General features: G+C 44.9%; 1 protein-coding gene across 2 annotated transcripts in view; it reads right to left on the bottom strand.

Annotated features, from left to right (window-relative positions):
• Nucleotides 1-19,774, bottom strand: part of ROCK1 (Rho associated coiled-coil containing protein kinase 1) — a 523,306-nt gene that overhangs the window by 291,575 nt on the left and 211,957 nt on the right. For both annotated transcript variants that reach the window (XM_030212894.1, XM_030212901.1), the window contains one exon: nucleotides 17,478-17,566. In XM_030212894.1, coding sequence (XP_030068754.1) covers nucleotides 17,478-17,566 — 89 coding nt within the window. The remainder of the gene's footprint in view (nucleotides 1-17,477; nucleotides 17,567-19,774) is intronic.

Here is a 19,774-nt window from a genome sequence, read left to right as displayed (position 1 = left end):
TTTTTAAAGATTTGGAGTCCCTATATAGCCAAACTCATGCAGAGAGGTAGAAGTCTCATCCTTAACAGATTATGACTGAGGACCTTGAGGTTCCATTGATGCCTTTAGACAGATCATAGGGAGGGTAAAAAAAGGGGGGGGGGGGGATGGGAGGGGTGGGGGGGGAGGGGAAAGGGGGGTGGTAAGATTATGTAAAAGTTTGATGTTACTTTAGCAAAACGTTTTGTTATGGAATATAGAGATGTAAAATTGGTGACTTATTGATGATTAAATGTTGTGGATTGTGACATCAATAAAAAAGTTAAACCATAAACACTGTAAGCATAGACGGTCAGTGGCCCAACTGTTTGGAGAGGCTAAAGGGGGTGGGTGGGGTTACAGGTGGGGCTTACATCCATAATTGTCAACACACAGAAAAAAAAAATAAGTACAACATCCCAAATGTGAAAAGTTACAAGCACCACCCTAATTAGTGAGATTGAAGGTTAGCAAGTGAAAGTTTTCTTGCAGTGTATTTGGTATATAATTTTGTCATGGTGGAGAAGAAACTGAGTCCCAAGGAAGGGCTGCTGGTTATTGACAAGAAATGCTTCTATGTGCATGTAAAAATGGATTTATATACCATAAATGACATATTTTAAACTCAATTATTTCAAGCACTTACCATCACTAAATCACATACACATCTATGGAACATTCGACTCATATCCTCCAAAATATTCTAAAATCATGTCTGATGTTATGACAAACAAACTAAAATTAAATTAAAGTGTTGATGGCCACTTCAGTAAGGCCAACACACAATCCTTCAACCGCAAAACACTATGCACAAATAGCCTTTTAGGGTGGATAGCGTTCACAATGAGCTCTTTTATTAATGACCAGACAGAGATAAGAGTTTTCAATTTTGGCACAGTATAAGTCATCACAAGAACAAAATGGACTGCATTAGGGGCTTACAGCCCATTTAGTTATGTTTAAACAAAAGAGATCTGCATGAAACAAAATATTTATTTTTATTTTGACTTATAAACCCTCTCTCTCTCTGCCCCAATCCAACATTGCCCCACTCTCTTGCCCCTCCTCCCTGTTCAGCAAAAGCAAAACATAAGAAAACCAATGGACTGCATTAGGGGCTTATAGCCCATTTAGTTATGTTTAAACAAAAGGATCTGCATGAAACAAAATATTTATTTTGATTTTGATTTATAAACCCCCTCTCTCTCTCTGCCTCAATCCAACATTGCCCCACTATCTTGCCCCCCCCCCCTCTCAGTTCAACAAGCAATAATAAAAGACCCAAATAACTCCTCCCCCTCAACACTTACCCGCTTCTTTGGCACTTGCTCTATCTGCTGCTGCCTCCGCTCCCTCCCTGTAACTGACTGGAAATAGTGGAGCCACGTGCTGCAACACTCAGGCAGGCTCAAAGTCACAGCGAGGCTCTGCCACCGGAACAGAAAGGCAGCAGAAAGTTCATCACATAGGGGGGAGGTTTTGTAATTGTTCTGACGACGAACTTTTTTCCTGCACTGAATTTGAGAAGGAGGCAGGGGAAGGTAATGGTTGGACTGGGGAGGCTTAGCCTCCCCAAGCCTCTTATACAGGGCACCTATGACTGTAAGGCAGCTATTGCCTGTACTCAGGAAACACAGCTAACGGATCAGGAGCATCAGAAACTTTGTAGAGGTTGGGTAGGGACGTTTATTATACCTCAAAAACCTGTAGGCAAGGAGGGGTAGTGGTCTTATTGCAGAAAAATCTGCAATGCCAGGTGCAACTGATCATTAAAGATACCTATGACAGGTATTTAATGTTAAAGATCACTATGCAGGGGCGTGCTTTTCATTTACTGGCTGTATATGCCCCTAATATGTATGAACATGCTTTTTTCAATAAGGTGGTCTCTTTGACCCGGGTGGACGTGTCTATTCCATTGTTTCTGGTGGGGGATTTTAATTAAGTTTTTAACCCTCAGTTGGACAGATCTACCCCTCTAGGTCATCCTGGGTTGGGCCAAGGTAAGAGTTTGCCTTATTATATGTTTCCCTGAACTTGGTCGATCCCTGGTGCTCTTACATCTGACGGAACGCAGATTACACGCATCTGTCCAGGGCCCATGGGACAATGTCTCATATAGACTATATTTTGGTGTCTCAATCTTTGTGTTCCATGGTAGTGGAAGCCAAGATTGGTCCTGTTTGTGTTCAGACCACTCACTGAGTCAGGTGGACTTGGGTCAGACTTTTATGCATATTCCGGGGATGTGGTGACGTTTCCCCTCTTATTTTTTTTTTTTTTTTTAATTACATTTGTACCCCGCGCTTTCCCACTCATGGCAGGCTCAATGCGGCTTACATATTGTACACAGGTACTTATTTGTACCTGGGGCAATGGAGGGTTAAGTGACTTGCCCATAGTCACAAGGAGCTGCCTGTGCCTGAAGTGGCCACTTATCTTTTCCATGATCCAGATTTCCAAGCCTATTTAGCTAAAAAAGGGGGAAAATATTCCATGTTAAATGCACAGCACGTGGATGACTCCTCCCTATGTTGGAATACCTTGAAAGTCATGCTTTGAGGGGGGAGGGGGGGAGACATAGCGTTTCCTATATGGTGGTCCAAGCTTGGCGGATTTCCCAGGGCATTGTTTTATTAGAGAAGCATTATCATCAAGCCAAACTTTATGTCTCCCATCCAACCTCAACTGCCAAGGACGCCTTGTTGGCCAAACAGGCGGCTTTTGAATGCATTAATCCATGAGTGCACCAAGAAAATGCTTTTTCATTTTTTTTTTAAGAAAATATTGCTTTTTTCCCCTCTATGGGGGATCAGCAGGAAAAACTGTTACCCATATCACTAAGACACGGCAGGGCTCTTGGCATATGTCTACTTTGCATAATTCTCATTGGCACCCCTTGTAATCAAACTGCTGATATTACACAGATTTTCTTGGATTTCTTCAATAAAATGTATACTGTGACACCTCTGGAAGTTGGGCCCCAGCTAGAGGAATATTTGGAAGATGCGGATCTCCCTCAATATTCTTCTGAAGTTTTGTAGCACCTTAATGCACCCATACAGGCACAAGAAATACAAAAGGCCTTAAATTTCACACTGCGGGACTTTCGGTTGGGGAATGGAGCAGTGAAGTTGTAGGAAAGAACTGCTCCGGAGCGCTTTAGATAATATGCAAATAATAAAGCAGCCAACGGACCAAAGTAAACTGCAGGACTTGCCCGGGAGCAGTCTGAGTAAGCAAACAAAATAGAGGATTTAATTGAGGTGGCAGATGGCGGCTAAATTGCTTTGGAAAGAATCGAAAGAAAAGACCCGCGCCAGCGAAAACAAAATGGCGGACAGAGCATTACCATCATCGCCAACACCGAGCTCGATGTGAGTGGCAGAAATCACTGAAGAGGTAAAAGCAGCAGTTGAAGCAGGCGGTGGGCAAAAAGCTGCAATTAATACTGGATAAGTTGGAAAGATTAATACTGGATAAGCTGGAAGGACTTGATGAACGGCATGCAACGCTGATAACAGCACTGCAAGCAGTACAGCAAAGAGTAGGGCAAGCGGAAGAGAATATTATGAAAGTTTCAGAGGAGCAACCGCAGCTAAAGACTCGACTTGCAGAGGTGGGAGCAAAGTTGGAGGACCTGGAAAATCGCTCTCAACGAAACAAATCTACGCCTAGTGGGATTACCGGAGGCACTGCCAGAGCTGGATCTGTGTACCTTTCCAGAAAAATGGTTACCTAAAACTCTTGCAAAAGTTGAGCTAACGGGACCCTGCGGGTGGAGAGAGCTCACAGACTGGGTCAGAGAAGAGAGGGCGTGAGCAGACCAAGAGTGGTTATTTTCAAAATCCTCAATTATGCACACAAAGTTGAATACTACAAGGCTTTGAGAGCTGGACAAAAACTGGAGTACCATGACTCACGAATACTCTTGTTTTCAGAATTATTCAAACCAGAGTATCTATGGCAAGGAAAAATTTTGCCCCATTATCACAAAGCTCTTTGGCTTGAAATACAAATTTAGTTTGTTATACCCAGCTAAACTTAAGCTGATTGATAATGGACAAATTTCTTTCTTTGACCGGGTAGAGGACGCAGGGTAGAGGAGGCAACTGCATATGTGGACAGGATGCTGGCAGCCAAACAAGCTGGCTAAAGGGCTGTAAATCAGTGCTAAGAGATGGTGCTGAGTTCTCAGGACAGACCAAAAATGCAAGTAAAATTACTCACATATCGAAATAGCAAGTTGTGAGTTGTTGGATATAGGAACGACATTGGGAAGTGGAAATAATCGGAGGATGGAAAGATATTAGAGGATGGAGACTGATTTTTGTGTAAAATGCAGATTCATAGATCTGCAAATTGCTGGGATGTTGAACTACTGAGGGGAGGGGGGGGAAAAGGGTATAGTAATCAGCAGGATATGGGGGGCACTCCAACCACGGTAATACCGGAAGCTATGCAAAGAGGCATAAGGGGTGGTGAAGAACAAGGGGAGGGGAGGGGATGGGACAGGTCCTGTTTACATGCTGTTGTAATGATATTGTATTGAGAAAGGAATTGGGGTTAGATCTTGCAGCTGAGGGGTCTAGGATGAAGGTTGCTGGGAGAGTGGAGGCTGGGACACTCTCATAGGCGGTCGGTGGCCCAACTGTTTGGGGAGGCTAAAGGGGGTGGGGTTAGGGGTGGAGCTTATAGCCACAATTAACAGAAAAAAATAAGTAAAAATAAAATAGTCACAATTAATACCTTTTATTAAATTTAGATATTAGATATGTATCATATGTCAAAGAATAAAGTGGTTGCTAAAAGCATATACTAACCACAATCGCTCAACTGTAAAACACTATGCACAAATTTGTGCAAAAACACACTCAGAACCTTACTGTACCATAACACTAGGCAGACCCTAATACACCAATATACCACCCATATGGAAAATGCAGACATATGAACAAGGGATCATAATATCACAATTCTCATGTAGAGCCTTTTAGGGTGGATAGTGTTCACAATGAGCTCCTTTTATTAACGACTATATGTAGATCCTTCAAGAGGTAGTGTGTCATGATTTAGGCTCTAAAACCCTTTCCGATGTTTTGGTGCCACCTCAGTAAAGCCAATACACAATCTCTCCACTGCAAAACACTATACACAAACTTGTGCAAAAACACACTCATAACCTTAGCAAATCATAACAGCACTAATTCCAAGGACAGGACGAGCTACAACCTTATGCGTGGAAAGGCAGCACTGTAATTACTCTGGGCTCTAAAACAACAGTACACAACCAAGTGAAACAAAAAACAAACAAACAAACCAAAAAGGGCTGTAAATACTACACACTAGTAGAATACTGCACCTTGATTACACATGAAAAACACATGACACAACAGATATGAAGGCAAAACTGGAAGTTACCTCAAGAAGTCAGACTCAGCATGCAGCAATACTAGAAAAATTGAAACTTACATGCAAAATATCACAGATGCACATTTCCAAAAGCTGACATATTCCAGTTAATAAATTCTGAATAAAATACTTTTTTCTACCTTTGTTGTCTGATCATTTAGTTTTTCTATTCGCTTTGGTCCCAGTGGCTTCTTTCCATTTGATATTTTTTCTCTCAACATGTCCACCATCCTCCTGTGTCCTTATGCGTCCTGTCTACCACCTGTAGCCCTGTCCCTATCCTTTCTCCAGTTTCAGCATCTGCCCTCAAAGTGTTCCAATCCAGCCCTTAAATTCAGCAATTTCCTCTTCATCCATACCCAGCATTTCTCCCCTCCCCATGTGCATGTACTTCCTGTCTTCCCTCCCCTCCATCCATGTCCAGCATTTCTCCTCTCTCCCTTCCACTCCGTGTACATCTCCTTCCTTTGTCTTTCCTTCCCTCCATCCTTATCCAACATTTCTCCTGTCTTCCCTGCCCTCCACTACATCCATGTCCAGATTTCTCCTCTCTTCCCTCCCCTCCGTCCATCCATGTCCAGCACCTTCCCTCTTTCTCTTCTACCCTTCCATCCAGTGTCATCCCTCTTCTCTCTCCATCCTTCTACCCATTACCCTCTCCCAATCCTTTGTCTATTGTCTCCCTCTCCTTCCATCCATTGTCCTCCTCTATCTCCCCTTCCTTCTAAGCAGTTCTCTCTCTCGACCCTTTCCATTCAGCATGTCCTCTCTATCCCATCCTTCCAGTGTCCTTTCCTCTTTCACTCCCTACCCTTAAATCCAGTGTCTTCCCTCTTTTTGCCCCCTCCTTCCAGCATTTTCCCTCTTTCTCCCTCCTTTCATTCAGCATTTCTCCGTCTGACAGCTAGGGTCTCCCCCAGTAGCTTCTCTCTCTCTCTCCTGCCCATGTCCCTTCTTTCTCGCCCCATCTTTCCACTAATCTCTCTCTCTGTACCCCTCTTCCCTCCAGCATTTTCTCTCTGGCTCTCCCCTGCTCTTTTGCATGTCCCCTTTTTCTCTCCCCATCTCTCTCTGGCTCTCCCCTGCTCTTTTGCATGTCCCTTACTCTCCCCTGCACTTTTCCACTTTCTCTTTCTCTCTCCTCCAGCGTCTTCATGCATCTCTCCTCTCCTTCATGCATCCCACCTTTCTCTTGCCTCCCCTTCTTGCTTCCATCACTCTCACTCCTTTCTCCACCCCCTCCTTTTTTCCCATTCCCATGCCCTGCCATTGCTTTCCTTCCTCCCTCTTCCCTTTAGATGTGGCATCTCACATCCTCCTCGTCTCCACCCCCCCTTTCCCTTTGGTCTGGCAGCTGGCTGGCTGGCATCGCTTCCCACCCCCACCCACCAACCGGACTAGTGCGGTATCGCTCGCCCCCCTCCGCTCCTGTACGTCGTCTTCAACTTCGAGGCTTCCTTCCGGTAGCAGCAACAGCAATGATGTAAGCGCTGCTTTCAGCCTGCCCCGGAAGCCTTCTCTGGACAGCGTCCCTCCTACGCGGGAAGCGGTAAAGAGAGTGCTTCCGGGGCAGGCTGAAAGCAGCGCTTACATCATTGCTGATGCTGCTGCTGCTCCCGGAAGGAAGCCTCGAAGTTGAAAGCCAACGTGACAGGAGCGGCGGGGGAGAAGCGATACCGCACTAGACGGGGATCGCACGGTCCGCCCACCGCCCCGCCCTTGCTGCACTTCTGGCTGGGGAGGCTTAGCCTCCCCAAGCCTCTTATACCGGGCGCCTATGGACACTCTCTTGGTATAAAAAAAAAATTTAGAGGTACTGTTCATAAGGGAATGTTCTAGAACTGAGAGAGGTGTGACATGACAACATTGCAGGTGATGACATGGAATGTTGGGGGCATACACTCCCCGGTTAAAAGACAGAAAATATTGAAAACTTTGAATAATAGAAGGGTTTCAGTAGCCTTTCTACAAGAAACGCATCTTTCGCGAGAAGAACATTCTAAGTTGAAAACTTGGTGGGTAGGGGAAGTACTTGAGGCTCCGGCTATGGGGGAAAACGGGGGAGTAGTGACCTTAATTAGAAAAGGTCTTAACATAGAGATAAAACAAGTGGTGGTAGACTCAAGAGGGAGGTATGTTCTGGCTTCAGTGATTTTAGAACGGCAACCACTATTGCTTTGTAATATTTATGCACCAAACAATTATGATAAACAGTTCTTTAAGCAAATTACCCGCAAAATTCATGCATTAGGGGACATACCAATATTGCTGGGGGGTGACATGAATGATGTGATGGATCCTGCCTTAGATAGATCAAAACCACGGGGAAGAAACTGCTAGGCAAGAGAGGCATTTCCAGACTGCGTACTGCACTAGAATTGGTGGGCGTGTGGAGAACACTGAATCCGGTAGAGAAAGATTTTACACATCTCTCTAGAGCTCATCAAACAATGTCCAGAATAGATTACATAATGCTATCAAGAGAACTATTGACTAAAGTAGAAGATATCAAGATAGGACCAATTATGATTTCGGACCATGAGTACAAATGGGGGTGGGGGAGGGGAGGCCTACATTGGGGGCATGGTGCTTTCCAGCTCATTTGTATCGGAACAGTCAATTTTTACTTTTCCTGGTGGAAAAATGGCATAATACAGTGTCAATGAACAGCATAGGGAAGACCCAGTTCTCTTCTGGGAGTCAGCAAAGGCCGTTCTCAGGGGAGAAATCTCTCTATATAAAACGCACCTCCAACGTTCTAATGAAGCCGGAAGCCTCTAAGTTTGTAGTTGTGTAGATCGCTGTTTGCCCATGAGTGTCTGCCCCGCCCTCGCATCACAACGTGATGACATCGAGGGCGGAGCACTGACACTCACCGAATCGCATCGCTCACCCGTTGCTACGCCAGGAAACGTGATGTCAGACGCATCACGGACCTATTACAACGACCTGCATGAAAAAAGGTAGGAGAATCACCAGCTGACAATGAAGGAATCGCCGGACCTTTGCCACGCAACGGAAGGAGACCTCAGATGCATGACGGACCAATCATGAGCAACTGCATGGGAACAAGGGAGGACAATGAGCAGCAGAACTGCTCACTTTCTCTGCAGCACGGAGACGAGGAACATCGCTGAAAGGAGAATACTATTTGGATGTCCATGCTCCTGCTCTCGGTATGTGACGACGCAAACAGACACCCAGAAACACAGTTGCAGCCTCCCTAACAAACGCCCTCTGAGACAAAACTACCCACTGTCCCAACGTCCCTGGCACTTCAACCAACCTCCTTCCAAGTTACACACACCCACAAAATTACTGCATCATAATTCTGCTGCAAACACACACTCAGAAATCAACTTGCAGCCTCCCTAACAAACGTCCTCCAACACACAACTGGGGGGGGGGGGAGCACCCTGGAACTCAGAGGGAGGGGGCAGGAACCTTGAACTCAAGGGGGGGGGGGGAGGACCCTGGAACTTGGAGGGAAGCGGGGAGGACCCTGGAACTCAGACAGAGGGGGGACCCTGGAACTGGGAAGGGGGACCCTGGACCTGGGAGGGAGGGAGGGACCCTGGGAACTTGGAGGGAAGGGGGACCCTGGAACTGGGAGGGGAGGGGACGACCCTGCAACTCGGAGGGGGGACGGGGGACGGAGGGAGGGAACGGCCCTGCAACTCGGAGGGAGGGAGGGTGAGAATACATTTATCCTAACAATCCCTTTCAAAACATTAATTGAAGAAAGGCAATACCTTGCTAGCACCCATTTCATTGGTTTCAGAAACGGGCCTTTTCTCCTAGTTATTTCATATATAGCCTTTAAACGGAGGGCTAGAGATAGGGAGATGTTGAGATTGGACAGGCAGGTGGTCGCTCTTAGGAAACAGTATGGGCAAGGACACTCATTGAGAATTAGAACACAATTACTGGAGGCGCAGCAGGCCTTAAATGAATTGTTGCAGGAGAGAGCGCAGCGGTCGAATATGTATTATAAATACCAACTATACAGATTCGCTAATAAAAGTGGGAGACTTCTGGCTTGGCTTGCCAATCAGGGGGGATAGTGCTAAGAAAATACTAACAATGCTGGCTAGCATGGGAGTACGAGATCATACTGATGAAGGTATAAATACAATTTTGGCAGATTTTTCAGACAATTGTACCCACAGCAGGAAGAGTTAGGGAGGCCCAGTGAAGCATATCTTAATAGCATAACATTACCGCAGATCTCTGAAGATAAGGCAGAAGTGTTGAATACGCCAATAGCGGTAGAGGAGGTAGAATGGGTGATTAAAAGGAGTAGCTTAGGTAAGGCACCGGGGCCAGATGGAATGCGGCATGAATTTTACAAAATCTTAAACACTGAGATAAGCCCGGTGCTCGCGGCAGTGTTCAATATAGCTATACAGCAGGGACAACTGCCTTTACATCTTAATGGAGCTCAGATTAGTGTTCTGCCAAAGCCAGGAAAACCAGTGGATCGCCCAGATTTGTACAGACCAATCTCATTGTTGAATGTCGAGATGAAACTCTTGGCTAAGATATTGGCAAACTGGTTATCGAGATATCTTCCCTCCTTGATAGTGCAACCTCAGGTGGGGTTCACATGTGGTAGAGTGATTGCAAAGAATATGAGGCGTATTTGGGCGGCTTTGGAAAGGGTAAAAACAGAACAGGCCCCAGCTTTGCTAATAAGCTTCGACGCCGAAAAAGCATTCGACAGAATAGATTGGACTTTCTTATTTGAAGTGCTAAAGGCCTATGACATTACTGGTTACTATGCGCAGGCAGTTAGAGTTTTATACGTGGAACCCAAAGCACAGATCTATGCTAATGGACTACTGTCTGAATGGTTTCCGATACAGAGGGGAACGAGGCAGGGTTGCCCGTTATCACCACTTCTCTTTATCCTAAGGCTAGATCCCTTATTGAGAGAGATTCAAACTAATGTAGATAGTCAAGGGGTCACAATCAGAGAGCATAACTTTAAGGCAGCTGCATTTGCAGATGATTTGCTGGTGCTACTAACAGATCCTCGTCAATCATTGCCGTATCTTATGGAAAGCTTAGAGGAATATGGGGATTTCTCTGGATTCAGACTGAATCTCACGAAATCAGAGGCGTTAGCCAGTTCTGAAGAACTTAAACGTGAGTGGGAGGGTAGGTTCCCATTACGGTGGGCACAAGGGTCTTTTAGGTATCTGGGAATACAATTACCAATGGATACGGACCAGATATATGATCTTAACATTGCTAAATTACCACAAGACACAAAAGAGCAATTATTACGGTGGTCCTCGCTCCCTCTGTCCCTAATGGGAAGGATACAATTATATCAAATGGTAATCTTCCCACAGTGGCAGTGCATGCTCTGCCAATAAGGTTGGTAAAACGAGATGTGGATGCACTTAGGAGGATGGTGGTAAAATTCTGTTGGGCAGGTAAAAAACCTAAGAGTGCCAATTCACAACCGTACACAGAGCTTATTTCTCTCAAAGGCGGGCATTCCATGCGAAAGTAATAGATTCTGACATCTGTCCAAAATGTAGGCGGGGAGGTGCAACAATTGCGCATGGCATTTGGCAATATAGATACATTAAATCCTTTTGGAGAGACTTGGGTAAGATTTTGAGTGGAATGTTAGGACATCCAATTGTTATAACCTTTGAAAGAATGCTATTTGGTATCATTGGGCTATGGGGAGTAGGCACACAAGGGAGCGTATGTTTTTAAGTAAATCTTGCATAGTGGGGAAAAATGTATTCTCAATCATTGGGTAGTGGACATGCCTCCCTCTTACTGGTACTGGAGGAACAGGCTCCACCAACTCATGTTATGGGAATCAAGAGGGGCGCAACTGACACCGAGAAGACAGATGCATTTTTTGAGTATTTGGAAGACATACATAAATAACATATCTCCAAGAGCACGTAGTCAAATTTTAAATGGGCTACCATGGGATGATGTAGGAGAATTGGACTGATAAGTTTAGGGGTATGTAAGCAGGAATAGGATGGGAAGGGGGATGAGGTAATAGGAGGGAAGTATTGGGGAAGGGGATGGAAAGGAGGGCAGATGATAGTTTAGGGGTGGGGGGAGGCCAAGAATGGTATCATGTGGACAGATGCTGGGGTGTACATCCGATTTCTAGGAAGTTGGAGGAATGCTTAGGGGTAATTTTAGAGGAAACGATAAATAAAACTAAACCAAAAGGGACATATGCGGGGAGTGATCATTTGAACCTTCAACTGTCTAACTGTGAAATGGATGTTATAAGACCCCAAACTATCTATATAAATAATTCTCACCTGGAACATTCTGAAGCTCACTCTGTGGGAGGGAAACACTGAAGCCCTGCAGTGTTGGTAGGCTAAGCTGTCAGCAACACTCACTCTCACTGTCGGTCATAGACCCGCCCTCAGCCACACCCCATCCGCACATAATTCGCAACCCCAACGTTCTAAATGAAGCCACCACCGGAAGTTGAGGCGTCGAGATATCCCCTTTGCCCATGAGTGTTTGCCCCGCCCTCGTGTCACTACTTGATGATGACGAGGGCAGAGCACTGACACTCGACGAAAACGCCAATGGACCCCTCTTCTGCGACCGTCAACCCCCCTTCTCGGCGAAAACCGTCCCCCGCCGCCGTCTACTACCTGTGCTGACGGGGGACCCCAACCCCTGTCAGCCGAAGTCCTGTGCTGGCCTTCGCCGCGTTCCTTCTTCAATGATCTTTGGTTCAAGTTCCTCTGCGTGCGTCTCACGTCAGATGTACACAGAGGAACTTGAACACAAAATCATTGAAGATGCAACGCCGCAAAGGCCAGCACAGGACTTCGGCTGACAGGGGTTGGGGTCCCCCGTCAGCACAGATACTAGACAGCGGCGGGGGACGGTTTTCGCCGAGAAGGGAGGGTCAACTGGGTTGCGGAAAGGGGGGGGGGAACAGAAGCATGGCAGAGTCTGGAACAGCGAGGGAGGGTGGGGGGATGGCCTTGCTAGCGCTCGTTTCCTTCCCTTTTGAAATGGGCATTTTTTACTAGTAAATTATAAAATCCAAAGTATTTAAACTGAAGGGAAAGGGTTCTGATACAAGATTAAGATATTGATGATAAGAGGCTGTTATAGCTTTCAAATTACAGCTAAGGAATTGGACTCAGTTTTACTTTGGGGGACTCAATACACAAATGTGATGATAAACTACATAAAAAAGCACTAAGAAATAGGAGATGGTTTTACAGTTAAAGTTCAGAATGTAAATTCAATATTGTTGGATTGTTGTTACAGATCAAAACTTTAAAGCTTCATGGTGTTTATAAGGGAGAGGGGACGGGAATAAACTTGGAAAACGTGGAAACAGGGAAAATGATCTATACTAAAGACAGAGAGGTAAAGGCATGTCTGGTGAGATATGTAATATTTGAATGTTGTAATTTTCTACTGTTTTCAATAAAAAAAACGTTGAAACATAAATTTCACACTGTGCCTGGCCCTGATGGTTCTACACCAGAATTTTATAAACTTATGTTAGCACAGGTCTGTGGCCCTTTATCATATCATACAGATGTTATTGCTGAGGGTGCCTTCCCAGAGCACTCCAATGCAGCCTTAATTGCACTTATTCCCAAGCCTGGCCAGTCCCCTACCCTTCTTCACTCTTACTGCCCCACCTCGCTCCTAAATGTTGACATCAAGATCTTGTCCTGTTTACTTGCTGACCGGTTGGCGTCTCACTTGCCTGAGGTGATTGTCTGAACAGGTGGGGTTTGTGGCAGGTAGGCATTCAGTGGTGATTGCCTATATAGCTTTGTTAGCTATGTCTCATAGTTTGGCCACAAAGGCTCCCATGGTTCTGGTGAGCCTAGATGCACAAAAAGCTTTTGATAAGGTGAACTGGCAGTATTTGTTTCAGGTGCTGCAATACATGGGTATTGATGGCTAGTATTTACAGGCTATCCAGACTTTGTAAACAAGCCCTGTAGCTAGCCTTGTGGTCAATGGTTCTCAAACAACTTCCTTTCCAATCTATTGAGGTACTCGTCAGGGCTGCCCCCTCTTCACCCCTATTGTTTTTGTTGTACTTAGAGCCCCTTTTACGTACTATTTGTAAAGACCCAGATATACATGGTATGGCTGAGACCTTGCACCCTTAAAGCCTTGGCTTTTGCTGATGACATTTTGTTAACTGTGTCTCAGCCACAGGTCTCGATTCAGGATCTCCTTCCTGTTCTGGAGGAATCTGATTATTATTCAGGCTTTACATTTAAGAAGCCTAAGTCTGTAGTGCTTCCGCTCTATTCTTCTATCTGACATACTGAGGTAGGAGATTTTCCTTTCACTTGGGCAGAATCCTCTATTAAGTACCTGGACATTCGGCTCCTCCATAATTTGTCTACAATTTCTATTGTTAACTTCGTTCCTTTGCTGCAGTCTATCCAGCAATGACTTCAACTTTGGCAGGCTTAGCAGTCTCTTTAGTGGGTAGAGTGGCTTTGTATAATATGCTTATTTTGCCGCAATGGCTTTATGGTGTTCGAATGTTGCCTCTTTGCTTCCCCTCAACTATACATAAACAGTTGGTTAAACTTGTGAACTGGTTTTTGTGGAAGGGCAAGTGGGCCCTCATGTCATATGCACATGCCACCTTGCCCAGAGACAAGGGGGGGGGGGGTGGGGAGTTGGGTTTATTTAATATTAAACTTTATGCTCATGCTAATTCTATGCATCAATTTCATGATTGGTTTCAATTTGAGTTACAGAAAAACTGGAAGGGCCACAAAACTAAATTGTATTTTCTGTACCATTTTAGTTTCTTCCACATGATCCCCCTACAGGTGCCACCAGGCAGGGCTGGTTTTAGGCAGACTGGTCCCAGGGCAGAAATTAAGGAGGGGGCCTCCTCCCCCAGTCTCTCCTCCACCACTGCTGCCACATATGAAACAACTTTAAATGACTCCTTTACACACAAAACACAGACAGGCCTTCACCAAATACTGAGCAAGGGATCAGAAATTAGAAAAATGGAAATATGAACAAAACTGAACATGGCAAGTACTGCAACACTAAATAAATAAAACAGAAATGCACTTCCTTTTTGTATTGAACACAATTGGTAGCATCGCTAAGGGTGGGGGGAGACTGTGTCCCTCCCACTTGGGCCTCAGACCCACCAAAACTAGCCATCACCCTTGCTATGGTTGTAAGGGATCCCCAAGCTGTGCCAGCTAAAGACCACCTCCTCTGGTCTGGCAGCCAGAGCTCTCCAAACTGCAGCTGGTGGCTGTGTCCTCACGCTGCTGCCATTGCCACCCCCCCCCCCCCAATGCTTGTTCAGTTTTCATGTATACAGAAAAACCAATCATTTTCAGGCATGGGTCAGCAGTGGCGGCAGCAGCTCGGGGACACTGCCACTGGATGCAGAGCTTGGAAGAGTTCTGGCTGTCGGAGCAGCAAAGGAAGAGGAAGTCTTTACCTGAAGATCTCTGCCAGCTCAGGTATTTATATTTTGCATTCAGGCGGGAGAGTGGGGGGCAGGAGGCAGGGAGAGAATTTGGTGCCCACCCACTTAAGTTCAGCCCTATCCCATCCCTCCCAATCAATCATCTGTGATACACAAATCCCACAATTAAATTCCAGTTAATAAATTGAAAATAAAACACTTTTTTCTACCTTTGTTGTCTGGGCATTTTATTTTTCCATCATGTTGGTCCTAGTTTCTCCATATTCTGCTAATTCTCTTTCCAGTGACTTTTGTTCGTTTGTCTTTTCTTCTCTCTCCTGTCTTGTTCTATTCATTCACTACACCTGTCTGACATATTGATCCTTCCCTTATCTGTCTTATCTCCTTTTTTTCTTTCCAGCCTCTCTATCCACTTAAACTTCCATCTTCTTGCTCACCCTTCTCCTTCTTTTAACTTTTCAGCTACCTATTAATTTCTATATTCTTCTCTCATTCCTTAGCTGTCTCATTTCCCATCACTCCTTCCCCAGCCTGCTATTCCATCTTTTATTTACCCTCCATTACTACCTGCAGCACTTCTGATATGCTGTCTGCGACTGCCCTGACCCTGTTCCTCTGCTACCGCCGTGCTCCAAACAGGAAATTGCATCAGATGGGGGTGGAACGCGGCAGAGGAACAGTGCTGGGACAGTCACAGGCATTGTATCAGAATTGTTGAGTGCCAAAGCTGCTGATTATCTCCTGTCAACCAAACATGATGCAAGACATACAGGAAAGGAAGGGAAACCTCAGATCGTGGTGACAAGAAGAGGGAAGAGATGGTGGACTGCAGGGGCCCCTTGGAGCTGTGGGGCCCTGGGCAACTGCCCTGTTTACCCCCTCTAACTCTGATCCTGCCACCAGGACTACAGCCTGCTCCTCATTGTTCCACCCAGTTTGTACTAATTGGCTTTGGCTATGTTGTTTCTTCCAGATTACACCACGGATGACATTTCTGCCTATTTTAGGCCATCAAGACTTTCAACCAGGAATAATGGCCCCTACGTTCCAACACTGGGTGACCAAGGGCCTTGTTTACCTTTACAATGCTCAACAGATGATGGAACTTAGTTTCCCCTGGATGTGTTATTTGCGGAATTTGACCTTCATAGAGATGTCTTTGTGTATCTCCAATTGCAACGTTATATCCGCTCACTATCTAAACCTGCCTTAATCTTAACAATGCAAAATGCCCTGGTTGAGGCTCTTAGTTTGGATTCCCAACAGCGCCCTTATGATTTCACCAGGCTTTTCTGAAGGAACATATTTCTGGATTTGATTATGGTCCCTTGGCACTTAAATGCTCACATGACTTAGGTATCACACTGACAGGCTCTCAGGTTACAAAATTCTTACAGACTAACAAACTGTGGGAAATTCATTATAAAATGCTTATGAGACTGTACATAGTACCCCAAATAGCTTCTAAGGCTGGACTGGCTCCTCATTCCTGTTGTTCTAAATGTTCTACACTGGATATCTGGCTGGGCCACATGTTCTGGACCTGTCCTAAGGTCTGTTCATTTTGGCAACAACTCTTGGCCCAAACAGCCCGCATGTAGAAGTACACCTGTGCCCTACGATCTACCCTTTTGTTTTCTTTGTTTTCATATATTTCTCCTGCTCTCAAAGGCTACAAAGAGTTTCTGCAGTGTGCTATTTTAATGGGCAAAATGACTGCATTGTTTTATTGTATTTCCTCCAATGCACTGAACATTGCCCATTGGAGGTGTTACAATGATGCAATTACTTTTCATGGAGCGTCAATTTTTTAATAGTTTGGCCTCTAAACCTTGGAAGGTTTTGCATGATTTGGGAACCTTTTTAGACTACACTCCCACCATGTAGCCCATAGTAGGTTGTTAAATCTGTGATTTGTTTGGGGGTTTGTTACTTTGGAACCATGGTGTACTGCTTAATAACTTGGGTGGGGGGGATTATTCTTATAAAAACATTTTTGGGTCATCTGTTGAGCTGTTTCTCTTCATTCTTGTTCCACTGGTTGTCTTGTGGTCTTCCTCTACAGCATTGCTCTTATTGACCAATAAACATATTTAAACATACCTTGAGGGAATGTCTTCAAAAAGATGTTAAATAAATCCTTATAAATAATATTTGTCCTAACATAATGCAAACCACGCAGATATCCATCTTTAAAAGAAATACAAACCTGTAGGAAAAACCACAAAAACGTTATTCAAAGTGCTACACAATAATATGGTCCACAATTAGCATTTAATATTTTCTCCATGGCAAAGAATTCTTCTGTATTTTATGTCAATAAGAATGTCAACATGCAGCTTAACCACGGAGGAAGAAATCGGGTGTCTTAAGATTCTCTGAGAAAAAACTGCTGCTTTGCTATTGATACTGTCAAGAAAGCAATCTGAAAAACAGCTTAAACTTCATATGTTGTTTGTAACGAGCTGCTTCTGGTGCCGCATATTATAAAAATATTTTGGGCTGAGTTATCTCGTCAATACGTACGTATTTAGATGCAGAGATATTCTAGAATTTATGATTGCAGACATTACTTTCACAATCTCACCTGCATTTTTGTTCCATTTCATCCTTCAATTGCATTTCATTATGTAGCTGTTCTTCAAGTTGATAAACCGTTTTTTGCAACTTTTCTATCTGGAAATAGAAAAGTATATTAGATATTTACAATTCTTTAATTTATCATACAAAATTTTGTTCATTCCATAATTTGTCTTAGAAATTATGCTTGACTAAACAATATTAATGTTTAACTCATGAAATTATATTCAAGTTGGGTCTTTCATTAACATTTTTTTTCCTAAATGCCATATTTAGCTACTGAAAACACCTGCATCCTTCAGTCACAAATGTTCTGTTTTAATTAGACAGTTATTTACTAATATACTTCTACTTATCCACCAGATGTAACTCAAACTCTCAAGCGTCACCCAGCCGTCTACTCGTGGAGAAAAAAGGCCTCAGTAGTACCACCCAACCAGCCAATATATTCAGCTATAAGGCATGGGTCCGGTACATCAACATCGTGCCTGAAAAAAACTCCACAGTTTATTTGTGCTTGAGCATGCGCTGAAAAGTCCAAGTGACAAACCGTGCACAGGAAAGGACACAGAATGCACACAAACCTTACTGTGCACTGCAAGTAACAGTCCCATGCACCAGAAATGGCAGAAATCCTAACTGTGCACTACATCTCAATAGTAGTATTCCGGTGGGGCAGCACCCCAGCACTTATCTGGAGTGTCTCCAATTCCTCCAGCGCTGTGCTGCTCCTATTCACCACCACATCAAATCCACATAACCCAACAGGGAGTCCCCGTTTCGCCGAAGCTGCATCAGGAGTTCCACTCCTGTGTCCAGACTGAGTCGAAAATGGCTTATCTGCTGGATTTCTGTGACAGATGAGGCACACATTCAATGGAGCCCCTCCATTTCACTCGTTATGACTTCTTAAGGAGCTGACAGCTTAAAACATCTGCACTATTTCCCCATAATTTCAACGTCTTCACTCAAATACCTCATTTTTTTTTTTAAAAAAGCACTGAAGGTGCAGAGGAAGACACGCTGAAGAAAGCTAAAAGTGTTGAAACTTAAATTAGCTTTCAGAAGAATAGCTACCACAGGAGGAAAGTAGCCTTTCCAACTCAAACAACATCTCTCAAGGGTCAAGCCATAAGCGATTCAGATCCTCAAAGAGGTCTGGCCTTTGGCACAGAAGTCCGGGACCTCTGGGAAGGCAAGGAGGTGGCTCCACAAGGAGCCTGACTACATCTGCAGACTAGGGAAGCCATGGATAATCAGGGGCCACCAGAAATGGATGCTTCACAATCCTATGGATAACCCCAGTGATCAGTGGCCATGGCAGAAACAAAGAAAAGGAGCTCCTGACATGGCCAAGGCTTAACCAATGCATCAATCCTTATCACCCCTTTGCCCTTTCTGCGACTGAAAGAGACAGGAAACTTGGCATTCCACCTCACTGCCATTAGATCGAAAAAGGGCTGCCCTTCAGAGATCCATCAATAGCTGGAATGCTCCAGGATTTAGCTCTCCCACAGGATCCATGTTTGGCAACTAAGAAAGTCCAACTAGATGCTGGCCACTCTGGCAATATGGGTGTCAGAGATCACCAGAAGATGAGCTTCTATCCAGCTGTGACCTTCAGGGGCATAATCGAATGGGGCACCCAAATTTTCCTGAGGGTGTCCTCGCAGGACGTCCCCACAAAGGGGCGGGGAAACCCGTATTATCGAAACAAGATGGGCGGCCATCTTTCATTTTGAAAATACGGTCGGGGATGCCCAAATCTCCACATTTAGGTCGACCTTAGAGATGGTCGTCCACGATTTTCGGCGTTAATGGAACCCAAGGACGCCCATCTCAGAAACGACCAAATGCAAGACCTTTGCTCATGGAAGAAGCCAGCATTCGTAGTGCACTGGTCCCCCTGACATGCCAGGACACCAACCAGCCACCCTAGGGGGCACTGCAGTGGACTTCAGAAAAAGCTCCCAGGTGCATAGCTCCCTTACCTTGTGTGCAGAACCCCACAAAACCCACTCCCCACAACTGTACACCACTACCATAGCCCTTAGGGATGAAGGGGGGCACCTAGATGTGGGTACAGTGGGTTTCTGGTGAGTTTTGAAGGGCTCACATTTACCACCACAAGTGTAACAGGTAGAGGGGGATGGGCCTGGGTCTGCCTGCCTGAAGTGCACTGCAGTACCCACTAAAACTGCTCCAGGGACCTGCATACTGCTGTCATGGAGCTGGGTATGATATTTGAGGCTGGCATAGAGGCTGGAAAAAATATTTAAACTTTTTTTTTTTAGGGTGGGAGGG

Source organism: Microcaecilia unicolor, chromosome 1 (genome assembly GCF_901765095.1).
Source record: "Microcaecilia unicolor chromosome 1, aMicUni1.1, whole genome shotgun sequence".
Classification (NCBI taxonomy): domain Eukaryota; kingdom Metazoa; phylum Chordata; class Amphibia; order Gymnophiona; family Siphonopidae; genus Microcaecilia; species Microcaecilia unicolor.
The sequence above is the reverse complement of the archived record's forward strand: the minus strand, read 5'-3'. Positions and strand labels throughout refer to the sequence as shown.